At 50.2% G+C, this 21,684-nt stretch overlaps 1 protein-coding gene across 1 annotated transcript in view; it reads right to left on the minus strand.

Moving 5' to 3' along the window:
• Positions 1-20,313, minus strand: part of Svop (SV2 related protein) — a 41,641-nt gene extending 21,328 nt beyond the window's left edge. Inside the window, exons 1-6 of the mRNA XM_059248779.1 lie at positions 20,167-20,313; positions 18,215-18,375; positions 16,348-16,433; positions 14,431-14,529; positions 11,555-11,626; positions 6,459-6,583 (exon numbers count right to left, since the gene is read on the minus strand). Coding sequence (XP_059104762.1) covers positions 6,459-6,583; positions 11,555-11,626; positions 14,431-14,529; positions 16,348-16,433; positions 18,215-18,375; positions 20,167-20,261 — 638 coding nt within the window. The 5' untranslated portion in view covers positions 20,262-20,313. The remainder of the gene's footprint in view (positions 1-6,458; positions 6,584-11,554; positions 11,627-14,430; positions 14,530-16,347; positions 16,434-18,214; positions 18,376-20,166) is intronic.
• Positions 20,314-21,684: the final 1,371 nt, after the last annotated feature.

Consider the following 21,684-nt stretch of genomic DNA (forward strand, 5'->3'; position numbering starts at 1 on the left):
GTGCACAGCTCCATGCAATATTCGTCCTACACAGACACTGTCTGGCATCAGCCAGGTCTGGATTTGAACTCAGTTGCAACCGGCCTGGGAGAGCAGCCCCGGAATCCCTCTGCCGTCCCTGCTACTCTGGGGCCTGATTCTGCTGCCCTTCCCATTGTGAGTTGATTTCAGGGCTGCATGGCTCATTCAGCAGCTGTAAGCCCTGGGTTTGATTCCCAGCACCCTGGGTTTGATTCCCAGCACCCTGGGTTTGATTCCCAGCACCGCTGGCTGTGAACTTAGGCTACAGGAGACTCTGTGGCTTTGACTTCCTGTCTTGGATCCCAGGTGGCTGTGCCTGGGTGGAGCCAGATGGAGCCTCCTAGGTTCATCAGGTCATATAATCATCAGATCATCTAATCTACCCGATGACTGAAAACGTAAGCAAGCGCCACCGATACAGCTGAACCACCAAGTGCAGAACCGAGTTAAGTAAATCCTGGCCGTAAACCCTGACTGCTGGGCGGTCCGTGCCCCACAGCAGCTCACTCTCACCTTCGCTTCCTGAGCACCCGACTTTGATCAAGCCTCCATGAGCTGAGTTTTCTAATTAGTTAGGGTTGAGCTAAACTCTGTGTGACGACACATCGCACAGCTGTCCTGTGATTCCCAGGTGTCATCAATGTCAACAATGAACGCTCTGTACTGTGGCTCTCGTCACCAAAGTAAATGTGTGTTTGGGGAAGGGGGGAATGAAGGGGGCGGGGGCAGAGGCAGAGAAGAGGGCTCCTTACAGGTAATTTGTCTTCACATTGTTGTGGTTTGGGTGTCTGGCGCACACGCCTGGGGTTTCATGTGTTGACACCTCATCCTCATCCTGCTCAACCTGATCCAGTTGTGGTGTCTGAGGGTGGGGACTCAGGGCTAGGGGAGGTGATCAGGGTTAGACAATATTGTTAGGGCCAGTCCCAAAATTGAATCCTGGACTTTTATGTGGGGTATGTTAGTTCTTGCTAACCTGGAACTCGCTCTGTAGCCCAGACTGGCCTCAGACCCGTGGTGATCCTCCTTGGCTCTCCCTCCCCCAAACTCAGATTACAGGAGAGAGTTACCATGTTCACCTTGAATCTTGGAGGTTTGGTTAGGGAACCTGGGGACCTGTGTGTGTCTCCTGTCTCTGGCCAGGTTATGTCTGAGCCAGCTCAGTGGCTGCCAGCAAGGTGGCCGGCCACCACCAGATGCGGCCCCTAGCTTTGAGCCTGGACGATGAGCTGAGATAAATCTCCTTTCTTTATAACCTACGCCACCTGTGGCATTGTGTTCTCGCAACAGCAAACCAGCTGTTACCATTACATTCTGGCTGTTGACTTATTTTAAAACTATATCCCAAGATGTTGTTCTTCTGATTTTCTGAGGAGCTCTGGCTGGGCAAAGTTACTGTAAACGAATGGAAACTTTTTTTGAGACAGGGTTTCTCTGTGTAGTTTTGGAGCCTGTCCTAGAATTTGCTCTGTAGACCAGGCTGGCCTCGAACTCACAGAGATCCGCCTGGCTCTGCCTCCTGAGTGCTGGGATTAAAGGCGTGCCCCACCACCACCTAGCATGAATGGAAACTTTTAATATTACCTAACTACCTGAAAATATTGTCACCTAAATGTTTCCCAACAAAGCACTTAAGGGAGCTATCTTTATAACTAGATAAGAGCTCTGTCTAATTAAGACATAATTAGGTTTATGTAAATGACTCCGTCTGAAGTGCTAAGGAGCCCAAGCCCTCTCAGGTGGCTTGGTAATTCTTCTGTAATTTTGCTTGAAGTTTTACCTGTATTCTTCACAGACAAAACAGCTCTTTAGCTGCAGAAATGAGTAAGTAAGTTGTAGTAAGTCTCAGGTCAGCCATTAACTAGCTGTGGGACTTAGGGCAGATAAATTCCCCCAGACCCCCCTTTTTCGGGCATATGTGTATGGAGCTTTGCTGGCTTTGCTGAGCCCTTTGGTGGGACAAGATCTTTATAAAGTAGGAAAGGCTTTGGCAGATCTCAGTGACTTAGACCATCATTGTAAGGAGTGCCCGTAAGTGAGAAAATAACCTAAGAAGGATTTTCTTTAAAAAATGGTAAAACAGAGAAAGGGGTCTGTCTGGGTTACTTGAAAACAACTGTGGCAAGGTTAGTGTAGAGCTGGAGATCCTAAGGAGAAAATCGATAGAAAGTCAAACCATGTGCTAAAGAGTCACGGGAAGGTGTTGAAGCCCGGGGAACAGTTCTCAGAAGATATTCCTGACAGAACAGTCCAGGTGAAGCCCACCAGGCCTGACCCAGGGTGGGTGATTATCCCCCCAGACTAACACAAGGGGTGGAGATGGCCTACCCAGCCAGGAACTCCCCTAACAGCCGGGTATGGTGACCGGAGAGACAACAGCTAAAGCCACATCCAAGTGCCAATCCAGGGCAGCTCCGTCCTAGGGAGCCAGCAGGTGCACCCCAGAAAGCATGGCCTCGCTCCCTCTTGGTCCTGGGTAGGTCTGAGCAAATTAAGTCAGGCCCACTGAATTCACTGGGCATAGAGACAGGTAGGGAGGCTCCGTGGAAGAACTCCAGGATGTGGAAATATAACGGCTCAGAGCAAATGACTGAGGGTTACGGTGAGCTAATCAACTTAGCACCTCTGTGTGTCCAGCCTCCCTCTGCGGAGGAGGCAACTGATACAAATGGATGGACCCTTCCCCCGCTCCCCTAGACCTCGCTGATGTTTGACCTTGCTATCTTCTTAGCTGTGAACTTCTGGGATCGCCTGACTCTTCCTGAGAAGTGGTGACCACAGACTTTCAGGATGCTTCACCAGGGTTATCTTTGTTATGGGATGGCGGTTTGGGATGCTGCCTTACCCTGCCTGCCCTCTGGAAAAAGTTGTTATAGAGGTGACAGAATGCTGACTTCTGAGTGTTTTCGCAGATTTGGAAAGCCATTGGAGAGACAACTGGGTACTCCTACCCACCATCCAACCCTATTGGGGCTGGGTTAATTGAGAGAAAATATAGGTTGTTAAAACAATAACTACCAAGTTTAAGTCCAAAAGGTACCCGATCTGGATGGAAAAGGACACTCCAAAATGCCATAAGGTTATTGAGTGACAACCTCAATGGCTGGGGTGTGCTACCTCCCTGTGCGCCGCTAGCCACGAAGGCTACTGCTGCTGCTGCTGGTGGTTGTATCCCAGAACCACACAGTAAGACCCTATTGCTTTGACTGTAGGACATGGAGAAATCAAGCTGGGATTGAACTGGAAACTCCCAACCGCCGGCTGGCTTTCAAAAGCGACAGAAAGGGCCACACAGGCTGCTGGTGGAGAAGTGTCACCAACATTCCCACTTGGCTGTGAATCCTGCGTACTAAAACACCACCATTCCAGGCAGGATGTGCCTGCCTGTGCAGTGGCGGCTCAACTATGGTGGGTAAAACCAGCAGCCTTCCAACTGCCTTTAAGGCCTGCTCCACAAGAGAGAGCTCACATCTGGTACTGTCATCTGGGACAAAAACCCATGGCCTGGGGAGGGGAGGTCATAGGACCTAATGGGGAAGCAACTTCTATGGTTTTTCTAGATGGATGTGATGTCCCAGCCAAACTGCCTTCTAAACATGTGTGTTGACATCCATAGATCACAGTTGTTATCAGCCTCAACTCATACCCACTGGTGAAGCGCCTGGGAACAAGTGTTACTGTGGCATGATGGGCGATGTCTCAGCCATAGGTAGACATCTGTAGTCACCCCCTCCAAGGCTCAGGGATTATTTAGGAAGAGGAGGCAGATTATAAGAGCTGGAGGAAGAGGTGGAGTGTTGTGTAACCGTTTCCCTCAGAAATTGAGACATTCCATCCTTCAGGGAGGCTCCTTAAGCAGGAAGGTAAACAAAGTAGCTTCAGGAAGTCCCTGAAACTGACCAGACTCACTAAGCCCCTCCCTGACATAGTAAGCAATCAAAGCCGAGAGACCCTCCCAGAGGAGTAGAGCCAAGCTGGGCTGCAAAGGAAGAGGTTTAGACCAACTGAGGCACCAGGAAGGGACATGCTCCAACCTGCTGAGCTGCCCGCAGGCTGTGCAGTGTGCTCCAGGGTCCTAGACTTTGTGAGCTGTCACCCGTGCTGGAGCGGGCCTTGGTGATACAGCTGCCTTTGAGTCATTTCTGCTCCTATAAGTGACCTCAATAAAACTCACTGGTTCACCAAGTAGGACTTGGGTGGCGTCTGTATTTTGGTCCGTAGTGGGATCCCTCTGTGGGGTGTGTCGACATGTGTCTTGTGTCCCCAGGAAAAGTTTTGTCTCCCAGCACCTGGTGTCCTCTTGGCCTTCTCTGTCCTGGGGACTCTGGGAATCCTTTTCATTGTGTGGTCCTCTATGGTTGGTTTGGGGTGTAATCTCTCTTTGTTCTAATTATCCTGCCTTGTAATTCCATTTACTCACAGGCTTCCAGAAGTTTCTCAAAATTTCTGGTTGTTGGACACCATCCTTTCCTTGCTTATGAGCTCCACTAAAGGTTCCTGTCACCTTTATGTCATTTCCAAGGGAATCTGTGAGCAGAAGTTCAGGGTGCGACACATCTCTTCCCAACACCTGGAACCCTGCTCTAGCCTCCCTGAGCATCCCTGGAGAAGGCATTTGACCTGAGGCAGAACAGTTCCTCCAGCCACCAGGGGGCGCTGCTGTGCGGCCAGTGGCTCATGTGCCACTGGAACTGGGCCACAATCTGGTTAGCAGCTGCTGCCAGCCCAGATTTATGGCTGTGTCTCTGTTAATGGCCTCTGCTTAGAGCTCCAATGGGTTTTAATTCCTAAATACTGTGAAATCAGGCTTTTCCACTCCAGGAAAGCATGCCAGATGCCAGCTCTACAGAGCCCTGGATGAAGCCATATGGCAGACCCGGGGAAGGAGTGGACAGACGGCATTGACCTGCTAACACGGCTAAACACGGGTGTGAGAGCCACGTGGTCAGTCTGCCCTTCACACTACACTCCGTCTATGATCCACCCCCATACCCTGTGACTTTCTTATCCATGCCTTGGGAAGCTGGGTGCTTGCCAGGCTCCGACTTCTTAGGAAAGTGTTGCTTTGTTTTGAAGCATGGTGTAAGTCTCCCAAGCTGGCCTTGGAATGATTACTTAACCAAGGATGACTTTGAGCTTACCCATCCTCCTGCCTCCAACTCCTCAGTTCTCCGATCACAGGAATGAGGGGCCACACTCAGTTTATGGTGCTGGGGATCAAACCAAGGGCATACCAGGCAGGCAAACCTCAGGGTGATTGAGTCCCTCATATGAAGTGACCCAGCATTTGACAAAGTCTATGTGGTAGCCCAGGAGAATATTTGGTAGGAAGGGAGAACTCCCCCAGGCATCGTCCTGGGCACTTCATATGTGGTATTATAATGCTCTCAGGGACCCACTTGATGGGGGTCAGTGACCTGACAGGTCTTCTGGGTTGCAGAGCCCATGATCCAACCACACTGATTTAGGATGAACCTGCCCTTTCTAGAGATCATGTCTCCGAATTGTCCCAAAAGTGGCCTAGCAGGCGGTTTATGACTGCAGAGTCCATGGGGCATATGTACCACATGCTGTGCCACTCTGGCACTGGTGGCCTGAGCAATGGCTAGGCACCAGCTTGGACATGGCACTCTTTAAGAATGAAGCATGTGCCGGGCGGTGGTGGCGCACGCCTTTAATCCCAGCACTCGGGAGGCAGAGTCAGGCGGATCTCTGTGAGTTCGAGGCCAGCCTGGGCTACCAAGTGAGTTCCAGGAAAGGCGCAAAGCTACACAGAGAAACCCTGTCTCGAAAAACAAAAACAAAAAAACAAACAAACAAAAAAGAATGAAGCATGCGCTGGGTGGTGGTGGCACACACCTTTAACCCCAGCACTCGGGAGGCAGAGGCAGGTGGATCTCTGTGAGCTCAAGGCCAGCCTGGTCTACAGAGCGAGTTCCAGGACAGCCAAGGCTACACAGAGAGACCCTGTCTCGAAAACAAACAAACAAAAATGAAGCATGCCTTTGGATGCTGTGCAGATGCTGTTCTTAGCTGGAGGATACTGATGTTAATGCCGCTTGTCCTATGGTGACTCTAGGTTCTAGAAGCCCTGCACAGCCATCTCCATGAAGTCCAAGGCAATGAAGGCACACAGCCCAGCCATCCCCCTTATCTCCAGGGCACCAGAACCTAAACCTGGGGCTGTTCAGCTCCCTCCTATGAAGTGACGTAATATTCGATAGACATATTCACACCCTTGTAAGCTGTGGCTGCTGCCAGCACAGACCATGGTACAAATGCTACCCAATGGCCAACCGTTGTACATTCTTTAGTGACTAGTAACAAGGGAGGAGGTTCGACCTGTTCACTTCTTCCCTGGGTATTTTTAAATCCCAGGTGGCTGAACCTGTGCCTACAGAAGGTGGTTGTTAGGGCAGAGCTGGGTATTTACTTACGACTGGGGCACCCCTCCGATCCCAAAGCCCACCAGGCCTCGGAGCACCAGGATCCAACTATACACAGGCGCAAAAGCACTGAGGACGCCGTAGTACAGGGTCCAGAGCACGCTGATCTTCAGCCCCTGTGGAGAAGGAGACAGGAAGTCACAAGAGCCTTGGGCGCATCCAGGTGGCATGCTCCTACAAACATATAAAGCTACCAATCAAGGATGAATGCGGCCCGGGTACAGCACCTGCTTTGGGCTTCATCCCTGGTGTTGCTTTTTTTTTTTTTTTTTTTTTTTAATTAAAAAGTTACCAATGGGGAGCTGGAGAGATGGCTCCACAGTTAAGAGTGCTGTCTGCTCTTCTAGGGGACCTGAGTTCAATTCTCAGCACTCATTTGGTGGCTTAACTGTCTGTAACTACAGTTCCAGGTGATCCGATATCCTCTTCTGGCTTCCCTGGGCACAGCAGGCACATGGCACACAGCCGTACGCAAAGGTAAAACACTCATGCATATAAAATAAAAATCAATAAAATCTCAAGATTTTAAGTTATCAATGGTCTCTTTACAAGCAACTGGCACAGGCAGGGGGAGGCTGGGTGTGATCTGTGTGCTGTCAAGCAGACCGGGCCATCCTGGGTGTCCACTGATTACCAGTCAGGGTCCAGAGGGTCAGGCATGAGGCACACAGATGGCTTCATGTCTCACACCATCCCCAATATCCTGATCATCACACAGTAGAAAAATGCTTATGTTGGCTCTTCTTCTTCTTCTTCTTCTTTTTTTTTTTGGTTTTTCGAGACAGGGTTTCTCTGTGTACTTTTGGTGCCTGTCCTGGATCTATCTCGCTCTGTAGACCAGGCTGGCCTCGAACTCACAGAGAACCGCCTGGCTCTGCCTCACGAGTGCTGGGATCAAAGGCGTGTGCCACCGTCACCCAGCACATTCACTCTTCTTTACCTCACAGGATGAGGGGACATAGACAGAATGCACTTGGACCAAAGCTAATCGTGAACCTTCCACAGACTGAAAACAGAGCTTCCACAGACTGTGAGCCAAACAAACCTTTTATCTTTATAAACTGATTTGTCTCAGGTACTTGTTATAGCAGAGGATAGCCAGCTAACAGTGTGACTCATATTGTTTATGAGCTTTAAATAAAGGGGGCATGACATCCATTGGGGTTGAGAATCAGACAGAGACATCAGGACAGGCATGGTACCAAGTTTAGAAAGTGTTCATTTTAATTACTCTTAGAGATGGAGAAACAAATTCAGGATAAATGTTATTTAAGGGATGCCAGATACTGACAGATATCATTCATTTGCTAATTATTCAATGTATACGTGTATTGAACACTTACTATGTGCCTAGCATAACAACACATGCACACACACACACACACACATTATGCATCTTTTTCTTCAATATGCATATATTGAGCACCCATTGTGTACTTAGCCATAGGACTACTGGAATATACCTTCCATCTACCCATCCATCCACCCACCCACCCACCCATCCACCCATCCATCCGTCATCCATCCATCCACCTATCACATGGCATGTATGTACTGAGTTTTCTGCTGCACTGAATTGCAGGAAGGAACCTGACAGTTGAGGAGTCTCTGGCATCACAGGACTCTTGTCTGCATTTGAAAACCTGCTCTTGTACTATTATGTGGGTTCACTATAGCAAACCTGCAGAAAGAAGGTTTTTCTCGTCTCTGTTTTATGAATGATCTCGACAGCATAGAAGAGTGATTTGCCCAAAATCAGCACTTGGCGGGGCCAAACCCTCAGCCAGAGCTTCTAAGGCCTGAGACTTGAGCTGTGAAGGAGCCATTCCCTTCCTCTGGGGCCTTGGGTAGCTCTCTCTAACACCCAACAGACCGTGAACTCCTCAGGTAGGTGAGATACAGCAGGGACAGGTGAGGACTGTGTCAGTGAGAGGACTCGCCTCGCTTCATGGGTTCCTACTCAGCTTTGGCCAAAAGTCACTGTGACAGATCATGAGTCCCAGTCACTAGGTAATCCAGGTTTCCAAAGAAGCCATAAGCCACATTTTTTAATGCAAAATGTATCTTTTTTTTAAATAGAGGCAACTAATTGAAAACCCCATAAAACCCTGTGAGGATAAATAAAATATAGCATAGGGTTTAGCTCAGGGTTAGCATGCACAATTAGCATGCTGCGGGCCCTGGGATCAAGCCCCAGCACTAAAATCTGGACTGTACCAGCACATGCCCTTCTCTGGGTTACCAGTTTGCAACCTATAGCCCAGAAAGCCTGGGATGCATTCTTGGATCGCTCTGACTGGGTGACCCGATTACACCACCCACAGCTCTGAACTGTGGTAATTACAACTAGAATGATCTAACACGCCTTGGCAAACACCCATGCATACGCCACAGACTTCATTTTGTATTTTGAGATAGTCTGATTCAGTCCAAGCTAGCCTTGGACTCACTGTGTAGCAGGGGTGACCTTGAACTGCTTGCTGATTCTCCTGCTCCCTCCCAAGGGCTGGGGTTACAGGCCTGTGCCCCCCAGACCCAGGTTCATTCGGTGCTGACATGGAACATGGCCTTGTGTGTATTGGGCAAGCACCCGGTTCACTGAGCTGCACCCCAGCGTGTTTCCTTTGCATGCCGGGAAACTCAGGCTCAGAGAGCTGATGCAATTTGCCTTGCTCCACGGGGGTGGGGGGATGGGGTGAAGAGATGGGACGTGGGATGGGACAGGGGATGGGGGGGTGAGGGGATAGGATGGGGACATAAGCATCCCTTGCCCTCACCTTTCCATGGCATTAGGAACTTCCATAGGAACCAAAGTGTCTCACTGAGAACCCTAATGCAGATGTGGGGGAGGTAGCCCCAAACAGTTTGACCACACAACTGCCATGACCGGCTTAGACACAGCTTCTGTGACAGGCTTACTGGCAGGCAACACCTGGATCCAGGAGAAGCCGTGAGCTGACCCCACCCAGGGAGGGCCTGCATCTAAGCGGAAATACCTGACATCCAAACATTCCCTATACCCCTAGACAAATGTCAGCCCATCAGGGTCCTGAACCCTGGAAATCCCTTCACCCTAACCTCTGCTATAATAAAATCCCTACCCCACCTGGGCTCGGGGCTCTCTGCTCTGACCGCTGCATAGCTCAGAGCCCAAGCTCTGAGCTTGAAATAAAGGCTCTTTGCTTTTACATGTGAGATTTGGTCTCTTTGGTGGCCTTTTGGGGGTCCCCGCAATCTGGGCATAACAACAGATACCCACGTGGACATGGAAATCTGCCTCCCGGACCAAGACTAAGATACAGCCCCTCTGTGTTTGATGCGGCTGGTAGGTTGCCTGGTGTGCCCAGGCCCCTGGAGGAGCCCGGGGGAGGCTTCCTAATTACAGCCTGCTCCTTGCTTCCTGAGTTTGCACAGAAACTCCATCGTGGGAGGAAAAGCCGTTGGGAGATGCGTCTCCTTTCTCTCTGGTCATGCCAGCTGCCTGTCGGGTGTGAAACTTAGCTAGCCTGGGAGCAGAGCCAGCAGAGCACGTAATGGGCAGCCCTCCACGCAGCCTCGTTCATTTGGGACTGATCTCTTTGGGGAGAACTCAGGTCTGCCAGCAGCCAAGGTCAGGGTGAAGGATGTGGATTCTGGAGGCAGACACCAGTGTGTGAATGCTGGCCGCAATGAATGGGGACAAGGTTGGCATGCGGCAAGAGTAATAGTAGACATTTATGAGATGATTTATCTGTGCCAAGACCTCGCGTGCAAGGTCCTTCACTCTTTGAAATCACTCCATGGCATGTCTGAGCCATCCCACATCTGCATGAGAACACAAGGCTCAAGGACTCTGTATGAGGAGCAGCTGGGACCTGACCCCAAGCAGCTTGGTTCTGGCCCATGGTTTACACAGAGAGATGTTTCTTCTTTGTTTGCCAAAATGAACCAACCATGTGGGTCTTGGATAAAGCCTTAGTGATCTCAGGTGATGGGAAAGGGGGCCATGGAATTAACTCTGCAGGTGACAGCAATGTTGGGAAGCCTGGCACACTCTCTCTGGATCCGCTCCCTCAATGCCAATCACATGTTGTAGTGCAGGGTGCCCTGTGGGGGACTGGATGGGATTCCTGGCTTTTACCTATGAGATGTCATTATCACTTCTTCCCTTCGTTGTGACAACCCAGTCTGTCCCACACATCGTCAAATGTTCCCCTCTCCTGTATTGAGAAGTAGTACTCTAGAAGGTGCAAAAATGGGGTTATAATTTACAAGATTTAGTAAACATCACTATTGAAAACCCATTCAGGGGGCTGGAGAGATGGCTCAGAGGTTAAGGGCACTGACTGCTCTTCCAGAGGTCCTGAGTTCAATTCCTAGCACCCACATGGTGGCTCACAACCATCTGTAATGAGATCTGGCGTCCTCTTCTGGTGTGCAGGGACACATGCAGACAGAACACTGTATACAGAAAGAAAGAAAGAGAAAGAAAGAAAGAAAGAAAGAAAGAAAGAAAGAAAGAAAAAAGAGGGAAACGCTCATCCAAAGCCTTGGAGGTACCTAGTGGGACTCCAGCTGCCTTTCCTTTCCCTCCTGTGTGTAAAGCCCTTTCGCGTCATTAACACAGACCTTGATCTAAGTCCAGCACAAATGGTGTTTTGTTTCACTCCAGACAGGGTCTCTCTATGTAGCCCAGACTGACCTCAGATTCATCGAAATCCTCTTGCCGGGGCCTTCTGAATGCTGGGATTACAGATGTTCACCGCCATGCCCACCTCAAACATTTAAACCTGGCAGTGATCCAATCAGGGCAGTGGATATGGAAGGCAAGCCAGGGAAGGCTCCTGACTTGGTGGACTGAGACGGGGCCTGTTCCTCTAGGATAATAAAGCTGATGTCATCTACCATTCGTCATCTGCTCTGGCCTCATGTAAGGGACACAAGTTGGCATTAAGAACATCCCCTGGCCTCTCAGATGCTCCTTCTTCAGCTCAGGAGAGGGCACAAACACATCCTGCCCCTGCTAAAGCATCAGACTGTGCTGTGCCACCCCCCTCCCCCTTGCTGTCTGGACCACGGAGCGTGAGCTTTTAGAAGAGGAGACTTACTGTTTTCCTGCCGTACTGATCCGAGATGTTTCCCCAGAGCGTGGAACTGGACATCATGCCGATGAACACCACCTGTGGGCAGACAGACGGTTTCTGTTAGCAGCAGGGAGTGACAGAGAACAGCAACACGCACGCACACGCACATACACACACACACACACACACACACACACACACACACACACACACCGAGCGGGTAAACCTGTCACTGAAACATGGTTCTTTTTTCTTTTTGAGACAAGGGTCTGTCTGTGTAGTTCAGGCTGGCTTCAAATTCTCAATCCTCCTACCTCAGCCTCCTGAGAGCTAGGGTTACAGGTGGGTATCACCGCACCTACTTTTAGGCAGGTTCCCCAACAATCACCTTGGGGGAGGGGTGTGCCATTGTTACCCCCATTTCTTAGATGGGGACGCTGAGGCTCAGTAAAGGAAAGCCACCTGTGGGCTCCCACAGCTGTTAAGTATGTAAGTACATGTCTCACTATGTAGATCAGGCTGGCCCTGAACTCCCAGAGATCCTGCTGCCTCAGCCTCCTGAGTGCTGGGAATAAAGTGTGCCAAGATGTCTGGATTTTTGTTGTTGTTACAGGTTCTGCCTATATAGCCCTAGCTGGTCTTGAACTTGCAATCCTCTGGTCATAGTTTTCAGGTGTGCAGCACTGTGCATGGCTTCTCTGTCATAGTCCTCCTCCCCTTCTTCCCCTTCCTCCTCTCCCTCCTCTCTCTCCCCCTCTTCCCCCACCTTTCCCTCCCACTCTTCCTCCTCCCCTTCCTCCTCCTTTCCCTCCTCTCTCTCCCCCTCTTCCTCCTTCCCTTCCTCTTCCTTCTTCTCCCTCCTCCCCTCCTCCTCTTCCTCCTCCTCTCCCTCCCCTTCTCTTCTTTCTCTCTCTCCCTCTCCCTCATCCTCTTCTTCTCCTTCCCCCGCCCCCTTCTCTTCCTCCTTTTTTCTATACAAGGCTTCTTACTGGCTTCTCTCATCCCTGGTTTCCTTCTCCACAAAAATGGATCTCTAAGGAATCTCAGAGCCTTAGAACCATTTCTACAGGACAAAGAGAGTTAAAGAAACAACATATACAAAACCCTCTGCACCGGGCCTGGCCCATCAGGGTCTGTCAGGGTCTTCTGAGTCTCGGTTATGAGCCCAAACCTCATGAAAGAGACTAGCAAGAAAAGACAGGCCTGTTATTCTCCAGAGAGAGTGCAGGGGTGGCGGGGAGGGGGGAACGGGGGGAGGAATCACTCTCATTTAATCAGCAACCCCCCCCATGCCGCCCCACCATTTTTCACTCTAGGCTGCGCCTCAACCACAAAAATATAGGCGAGTGTGCTGTACCTGACTCCCGCTGGGCTGTGACCTCACTGCTCAAATCAGCCGGGTTTTGCCTGGGATAGCACCCCCCAAACAATCAGATAAAACCCGCAGTCATGATCAAACTCACAGTGTCCTGGGATCCGTCACTAATGAGCCACTGCACTTGGCCACAGCTGGGCTGCGTGACCTGGAGTGAGCAGCTTAATCTATCTGCGCCTCGTCTCCCACCAGGAGGAACCACTCCAGCAGGAAGAGTTAGGAGGGTTAAGAGGCATGATGGAAACTGTGCTGTGGTCATTGGCGTTGACCGCAACCTGACAGAGTCACCGAGGAGGTGAGCCTGTGGGCGTGCCTGTGAAGGGTTCTAGACCGGGCTGATTGAGGTGGGAAGGCCCTTCCTAAATGCAGATGGCACCATCCCATGAGCCAGACTGAGTCAGAGGGGGAGAGACATGGGTACCAGCAATCATCTCTCTGTTTCCTGACCTGGAATGTCATGTGACCAGCTGCCCTTCAGTCCTCCTTCATGCCTTGCCCACCAAGATGGACTGTATCTCTTCAGACCACCTGTCAAGTCAACCCTGACTCCCTTAAATTGCTTCTTGTTGGGGTTACAGTCATAGCAATGAGGCTAGGAGCGAAGACAGGCGTACACTGTATCCAACATGGCTCCCGCCCTTTGGTCATCAGGCTCTCAGGGAGCATTAGTTGTTGTTGCTGCCCTCTCTCCTGGCCCTTATCCCCTCCTCAGAATTCCCAGAGCAAAAAGGGAGGGGTCTGCCTCACCCATCTTCAGAGCGTCTCTCCAGAGCGCACACCACTTACTGCTACCCATCAGGGGCCATGTTTCTAGCCCTCACATTGCCCTCCTGGGAGGAAGGATGGCACTTCCTATCTGCAGCTAGGAGAAGTGAGGCGCCTAGAGTGTACATGACACAGGCTGGTGGGTTCCAGATGTTCTGAGGTCCCCAAGGAGCTAAAGTCCTGGATGGTAGAGTTGGCTGCTAACTTGCAGGTCACAGAGGAAGAGGGGATGGGGTGGGGTGACTAAGAGAGCTGACGTCACCGTTTTGTAAAGGGCTAGTGGGCTGCCTAGTTTCGGGTCAGCTTGACACAGCTACAGTCATTTCAGAAGAGGGAACCTCAGCTGAGAAAATTCCCACACCAGATTGGCCTGTGGACTAGCCTGTGGTATATTTTCTTTATGGATGGTGATTCATGTAGGAGGTCCTGGCTCACTGTGGATGATCACTACCAGGTGATCCTGGGTGCTGTAGAAAGGTAAACCGGGCAAGCCATGAGGAGGAGACAGTAGTAGGCTCCTGCCTCCAGGTTCCCTCCTTGAGTCCCTGCCCTGACTCCCTCAGGGGTGCACTGTGATGTGGGACTGTGAGCTGGAACAAGCCCCTTCCTCCCCACATTGCTTTAGGTCCCGGTGCCCATCACAGCGACGGAAAGCATGGGAAGACAGCCTGGCTCTTTTCTGCACAGCCCTGGCGGCAGGAGATGGGCAACAACATCCCACAGGTCATCCGGGGAATCTGTGGGCGCCGGGGCTGCCTACCGAAGTCAGCAGTGCCACCTGCCAGCTGGGGAGTCGCCACTCACAATGCAGCTGAGGGGCCAGGATGCTCAGAATCATCATCTCCATGGCGTCGGCCATCTGTGGGAGGAAGGGACACTGTGAGGACCAAGTGCGTCCTGCCCTGGCCTCGGAGAGTACGGCCATCCCCTCTGCTTCCTGCTGGTACCTGGCCAGATGTCCCATGGGAAAGCGTCTGGGATTGAACCGGTGAGTGGCAACACAGGGACCCAGGTGACAGCTGACATGCTTGGTGTGTTTCCCCACACTGTGTTTGTCTGCTTGCTTTCGAATTTTATTTTTAAATTTTGTATTGATTTCTTTTATATGGGTGGGTGTTTTGCCTGCATGTGTGTCTCTGGACTATGTGCATGCAGTGCCCTTGGAGACTAGAAGAGGGCATCAGATGTCCCTGGAACTGGAGTTACAGGCAGTTGTGAGCCGCTGTGTGGGTGCTGGGAATTGTGGAAATTGAGCCTGGGTCCTGCAGATGAGCAACCGGCACTCTTAACCACTGAGCCATCTCTCCAGTTTTTAAAATTACATTTGTGTGTGTGTGTGTGTGTGTGTGTGTGTGTGTGTGTGTGTACCATCTCACCGGCCCCTTTATGTGTTGTTTGTTTGTTTTTGAGACAGGGTCTCATTATGCAGCCCAGACTGGCCCAAACCAGCGATCTTCCTGCCTCTGCCCCCCAAGCACTGGGATTACACCAGTGTAGTGTACCCCCATGTACAGCATCATTTCCTCATATTTTTAAAAACACAGGTTCTTGGGTCAATGCGATGGTGCAGTGGGTAAAGGAGCCTGCTGCCAAGCCTCAGGCCATGAATTTGATCCCCAGGAGCCACATGGTGGAAGGAAAGAGCCAACTCCTGTCCCTGCCAGCTGCCCTCTGACCACCACATACATGTTCACCACGGCGCGCGCGCGCACACACACACACACACACACACACACACACACACACACACACGCTATAAAAATGTGGTAAGAAATACAGGTGCTCCCCAGATGAAGTGAGAAAGCGTCATGTGTCTAAAAGCGGATCACACATTTTCACAGAGGGAGAGAGACAGTGTGGTCTGTTTTCTCCAGTGCAGTTACTCCTTTGTCTTTGGTCGGTAGGTCATGTGTTCATGAAGAATTGTCTGCTTCTTTAATGAATACAGTGTTTGAATACATTAGCATATATTCAGAAGCCCCAGATACTAAATGTCTTGATTCTACTTTATGACTAGACAGAATATTGGAAGGTTAAAAGCAGACCCACACACAGGCCATGGGAGTGTGGGGCCCAGGAAAGGTCTGTTTCTAGTTAGTGAGAGACATGGCAGAGGGAATAGATGGTCCACTTTGAAAAACACAGGCCTAGGTCACTTCTCACATCATGCTCAGAGAAGCATCGCAGCTGGATTAAAGACCTGATGTGCTTTGGGTTGGAGCTCCATAAGGGGTCCTCAGTGAGGGGCTGTGAACCCCTTGAATCAGAAAGCATTCTTAATTTTACTTCTCCAGTGCTCGGGGGGGTGGAGCCCAGTGCGTTGCCCACAGCTAGGCAAACACCCGGAACTGTACTTCCAGCCCAGACAGCAAATGTTTCCTATGAGCTCTGTGTTCCTGGGCGGAGATACGACCCAATACCATCACCTCACAGTAGCCCTGAGTCCCCAAGGGCAGAGATCCTCTTCTGTAGCTTGATGCTTCCTGAGGGTGATGCCAATCATGTCTACCTCCCTCCCAGCATGCACCTGGGCCAACACTATATGTGAGCTTTGCTGATTGGCATTCAGGCAGAAGTTATATGTGGGGAGAACTGTGCATTTCCTGTGGCCATGGTACCCAGCTGAGCTTCAGGGGATCCTTGGAGTGTCCATGAGGTACTGTGGCTAGATACTTACCCAAGCCAAGCCAGTGAGAACAGAGAGCTTCCACTGAAATCTTCCAAACCCAATGGCTTCCACCGCATCTTCCACCATGAAAGTGTCTAGGAGGGGAGGAGAAGGGGGATCAAGACATCTTGTATTTGTCTAATGTGGCATCTGGGGCGGTCCCCAGACAGACTAATTAACTGTAGCATGTGCTGTTACAAGAACTAACATCACAGCCATTACCCTTCTCATCAACACCATCATCACCACCAGTCATGATCATCACCATCATCATCATCACCACCAGTCATGATCACCACATCATAGTCACCATCATCATCATCATCATCATCATCATCATCACCACCAGTTATGATCATCACCATCATCACTACTGTGGTGATTTGAAAGAAAATGTCCCTCAAAGACCCAGAGGGAGTGGCACTATTAGGAGGTGTGGCCTTGTTGGAGGAAGTGTGGGGCTGGGCTTTGAGGTCTCTTATGCTCAGGCTACACCTGATGTGGCACACAGTTCACTTCTGTTGCCTGAGGATCAAGATGGAGAACTCTCAGGTCCTTCTCCAGCACCATGTCTGTCTGCACGCTGCCATGTCCCGCCATGACAATGATGGACTAAACCTCTGAACTGTAAGCCACCCCAATTAAATGTTTGTTGTAGGAACTGAGCAGAGTTGCTGTATCTGTGATAGATACTAGAATCAATAGCTGTTTTCTAGAAGTGCTTTGACCTTGAAGAATCGTTGTGGAAAACAGTGATTGTTTTCTGTGATTTGTAGAATTGTTTTTCTGACGGGGTGTCGCCTCTGACTGGTCACAAGCCGCCTGAGGCTCTTGGATTATGTACTGCAAACGGTGCACAGTAAAGGGCTCAAGCCATGAGGGCATGTGACGCTCTCCTTTAGAGAGACATAGATTAGATTAGGGACCTTGGTGTGAGGAAATACTTTACCTAAAAAAACCACTTTGTGTAACAACCAATCAATGTGCCTTTGTATGGCTGTTGGGGGTTCAGTTCATCAGAGGCTGGTCCTTCCTGCTGCCAGAGGCCTTAACATTTCATCTTGGAGTGACCTCTTTCTTCAGTCAGCCCACACAACACAGAACACCCTGACAAATGCTTCCCTTTACAAGAGTTGCTGTGGTCATGGTGACTCCTCACAGCAATAGAAAACCTAACTAGGACAACCACCACGGGCACCATCACCATCATTACTACTATCACCACAGTGTCAGCATCATGATTATCACCATCACCACCACCATCACCACGACCACCACCATCACCAATCACCATCACCACATCATAGTCACCATCATTACTATTGTCATCACCACAAACATTATCAACATCAGAATCATCACCACCACCACCACCACCCTTAGCAGCAGCAGCATTATAGTCATCACCATAATCACCATCACCATCACCATCACCACCATCATCACCACCATCACCATCATCATCATCACCATCACCATAATCACCACCATCACCATCATCATCACATCATCATCACCATCACCATCACCATTATCACCACCATCATCACCATCATCACCATCACCATAATCACCACCATCACCATCACCATCACCATTATCACCACCATCACCATCACCACCATCATCACCATCAGCAGCATCATCAGCCCTGTGCTGCGCGTCTCAGTCAAGTGTGCAATGATGTACCTAGCAGGGATTGTGATGTAACCATGCCTCCTGAAGTAAGCCTTGTAGTCCCAGCCTACCCTCCCAGGGCCACCCTTGGGTGGCCTGTGTCTTCCCAACTGCCCCTTCACAAGAACTTTCTAAGACCACCACTGAGGCAGGCAACACAGGATGCCAGGCTAATGCCTGAGCCGATGGGCTTTCTTACCATCCGTGGGATTGGCAAACTCCTTGGGCACAGCAGCCCCATCATCCAGCTCAACTGCTTCTAGGCCCACTCGGACCCCCTCAATCTGGATATCATGCTCTCCAGAAGCCAAATCGTCCTCTGACCTTGCACTCTCTCCTGTACGGCGGAATTTCACCACCCTGGAGAAGAAAGCAAATAAATGTGATCAGGATGGCTAGAGCTCCCTCCGGACGGCCTTGCTGCGCAACTTTCCCACCCAAGACAAGTAAAGAGCATTTTCTCACCATCTGGAGGGCTAGGCAGGTAGGCTGGCATTTTATGTTGAATTCGGTTGGACGGGAAATGGGGGTGGTGGTGATGTTGGGAGTTTATTGATCAGTTGATGGTTGGACAGTTGGGCGCTGCACAGTACCGTTCTCATGTGCATGACTAGCCTTTGTTCCAGGCCTGAGTTCTCTTTTGACACAGGACCACACATTGCTTAATAGTTCTCAGAATGCGCCATTGGCCATTTCCTAGCTGTGGGAACATCATAGTGTGTGTTTACAGACAGCAACGAAGTGACCTAGCCTCATGGGTTCACTGTCACATGTCCAAGAGCATCACTGAGCGGTGTGTGTGTGTGTGTGTGTGTGTGTGTGTGTGTGTGTGTGTGTGTGCAGAGCAGGGCTATTTGTTTGGGTCTTCAGACACATCTGTCTGTAACAGGCAACGACTGGGTCACACACCCAAGGCTTATGATTAAAAGTCGCTCTGTTCTGGCCCCACTTGGACTTACAGTAGGGCTTCTCAACCTCCCTAACGCTGTGACCCTTTCCTCATGTGCGGCGACCGCCACCCATGAAATGATTTTCATTGCTACTTCCTGAGTAGAATGTTGCTACTGTTATGAATCGTAACGTAAATATCTGATATGCAAGGTTTCTGTTATCACAGGGTGAGAACTGCTGACTTAAAGGGACCACCCAAAACTTTAAATTGGGGGTATTCACATTAAAAGCCACATTCCCAGGTCTCTTGACTGTGACAGGGACATAACTCCATCCTGACCTCAGTCTTCTTTTCTGTGAAGACCTCCAGCCCTGAGGACTGTGATCTCATCTCCACGCTCCTCTGCTTCTCCTCACTTTCCACTTTGCCCATTTTTCTGGCCCTGGAGACATTTGAATCTGAGACTCCCTAGACCTCCACACTGTGCCACTCACTCCTCAAACTATGTACTCCTACTTCCCTCCTTCCCTCCATCCTTCCCTCCCTCCCTTCCTTCCTTCCTTCACTCCCTCCCTTTTTTAAGGTAAAGACAGGGTCTCACTATACAGCCCAGGCTGGCCTTGAACTCTTGATCCCCCCACCTCAGCCTCCAGGTGCTTCATAGGTGTGCATCACTACTCCTGGTCCAGACTAGGCTATCTCTCATCTCTCTGGGTGGAGACACGGTGTTTATGAAAGACTGTTTCTTTACCTGAGACTCTGGACAGAGCGAACAGTCTCCTTGCAAATTTTTCCCTTCCAAACACAAGACCCCCGCTGTCTGTCACCCCAGGTTTGAGGGTCACGGCACCGACAGTCAAATGTGCCTCCCAGCTCCAGGAGAGAGAGCTGTCCAGTGTGAGTGGCTTATTTATATGTGACTTTGAAAAATCACAAACAGCAAAGTGGTCATGTGAGCAACTGAGCAAAATGAACCCTTGGTTTAAAGAGGCTGAAGAGTTGGGCAAGCTTAGTACAAACTGCTGCTATTATTATTATAATTATTATTATTATTATTATCATTGCTACTACTACTACTACTACTACTACTACTACTACTACTACTACTACTGTTGAGATGGTCTTACATAGCCCAGGCTGGCCCTGAATTAGTTATACAGCTGAGGATGACTTTGAACTTCAGATCTCCCAGCCTCTACCCCTGAGTGATGGGATGATCGACACACTCTATCTATGCTGACACAAACCCAGGGCCTCACATATGCTGGGCCGATGCTCTCCCAGCTGACCGCCCTGCTGTGTAGAATTCTTGAATTATTCTGTGGACCCGTGGAGACTTGCTGTGCTCTGGCATAGAACATGCTTGTTTCAGAAGCACAGGGAAGCTGCCCTGCTTGGGAAGCTTCTAGAATACACAGATGCCGGGTCATAGGGATGTGAGGACAGACAGGAGCTTCATCCTTAGCAACACTGTGCCTGGAAAGGGGCCAAGTGCAGGGTGAGGTGGCAGAGTTCTGTCTCTGGCATTCCATGGAATAGTATGGGACCCGTGTGCTTTGTGTGGCTTTGGCTGGCGTTTCCTGCAGGCTTGGTTTGCACAGCAGCTCTGTGAGGTGGCTGAGGCCCTGACATCATGTGACATACCCAAGTCCATGTCACAGGACTCCAGAGGCATGGAACGCGGGGTCCATCCCCGGTCTGCCTGGCTCAAAGTCTCACGTTCCAGGCAAACTAAACATGTCTTTTCAGGTCTGTCCATAGCTCCCATATACGCCAAACCTTTGTGGAAAACACTTTAGGTAAAACCATTTCAAGTCTATAAAACTCTACAGCAATCTCTTTTCTCCTCTCCACTCAACGCTTCCCTCAGGCTGAGCCAGGACACGCAGCCAACCCTGGGGTGTCATTCAGTTGATGTCACAGACTTGTCCCCACATGTTTTCACAGGTGACTCTTCGTCAGTCATATGTGCCTCATTATTCAATTTAACCCTCGAAACAACCTGAGACAGGGGCCTGTCATCATCTCCTCAGGAGGCCGTTTACATCTTTACACATGGCCTAGAACAGCTGTGCTGTTTTCCAGAAGTACGGCCTAAAACAGGGGCTTCATTTCTTATTCCTCCTTCTTCCTCTGTCTTGTTTTTGATGATGTGAAATGCCCATAACCTAACCGTGGGCACCCTAACCATTTTAAGTGTCCCATTCAGCAGGATAAAGTATGCTCACAGCCATCACCTCCCCTTCCCCCATCTCTGGACCTGTTCCATCTTTACATCTTAAACTCTGTCCCCTTAAACCCCAACTCCCCATCTCTTCCTGCGTCCAGCACCCAGTGGTTGACGTTCTCTGTCTCTGCGAACTCAGCTGCCCTGGAGAGCTCACGTAAGTGACTCAGAATTTTATTCCTGTTCCTCTTCAGTCCTGGGGGTTGGATCTAGGGCCTTGTGCATAAAAGAGTCAAGCACTGAGATAAGCCCATCACTCTCTTTTTACTTTCAAAATGGTCAAAGTTTCATGAAGATACCAGGCTAGCCTTAAACTCACTCTGTAGCTAAGGCTAGCTAGCTTTGAACTTGTGACCCTCCTGACTCAACCTCTTGAATGGCTAAGGTTACTAGCCTGAACCATTCCCAAGCCCAGCCCCCTACTCCTTTGCAAGGGTTGAGTAATATTCCATTGTATGGACATACCACAGTTTGTCCGTTCACCAGCTGACAGGGACTTGGATGGCTCCCATCTTTCCATTCATTGTGAAGAACACAGTGGCAAACATGA

The sequence above is a fragment of the Peromyscus eremicus genome, chromosome 23, assembly GCF_949786415.1.
Source record: "Peromyscus eremicus chromosome 23, PerEre_H2_v1, whole genome shotgun sequence".
In the NCBI taxonomy this organism is placed as follows: domain Eukaryota; kingdom Metazoa; phylum Chordata; class Mammalia; order Rodentia; family Cricetidae; genus Peromyscus; species Peromyscus eremicus.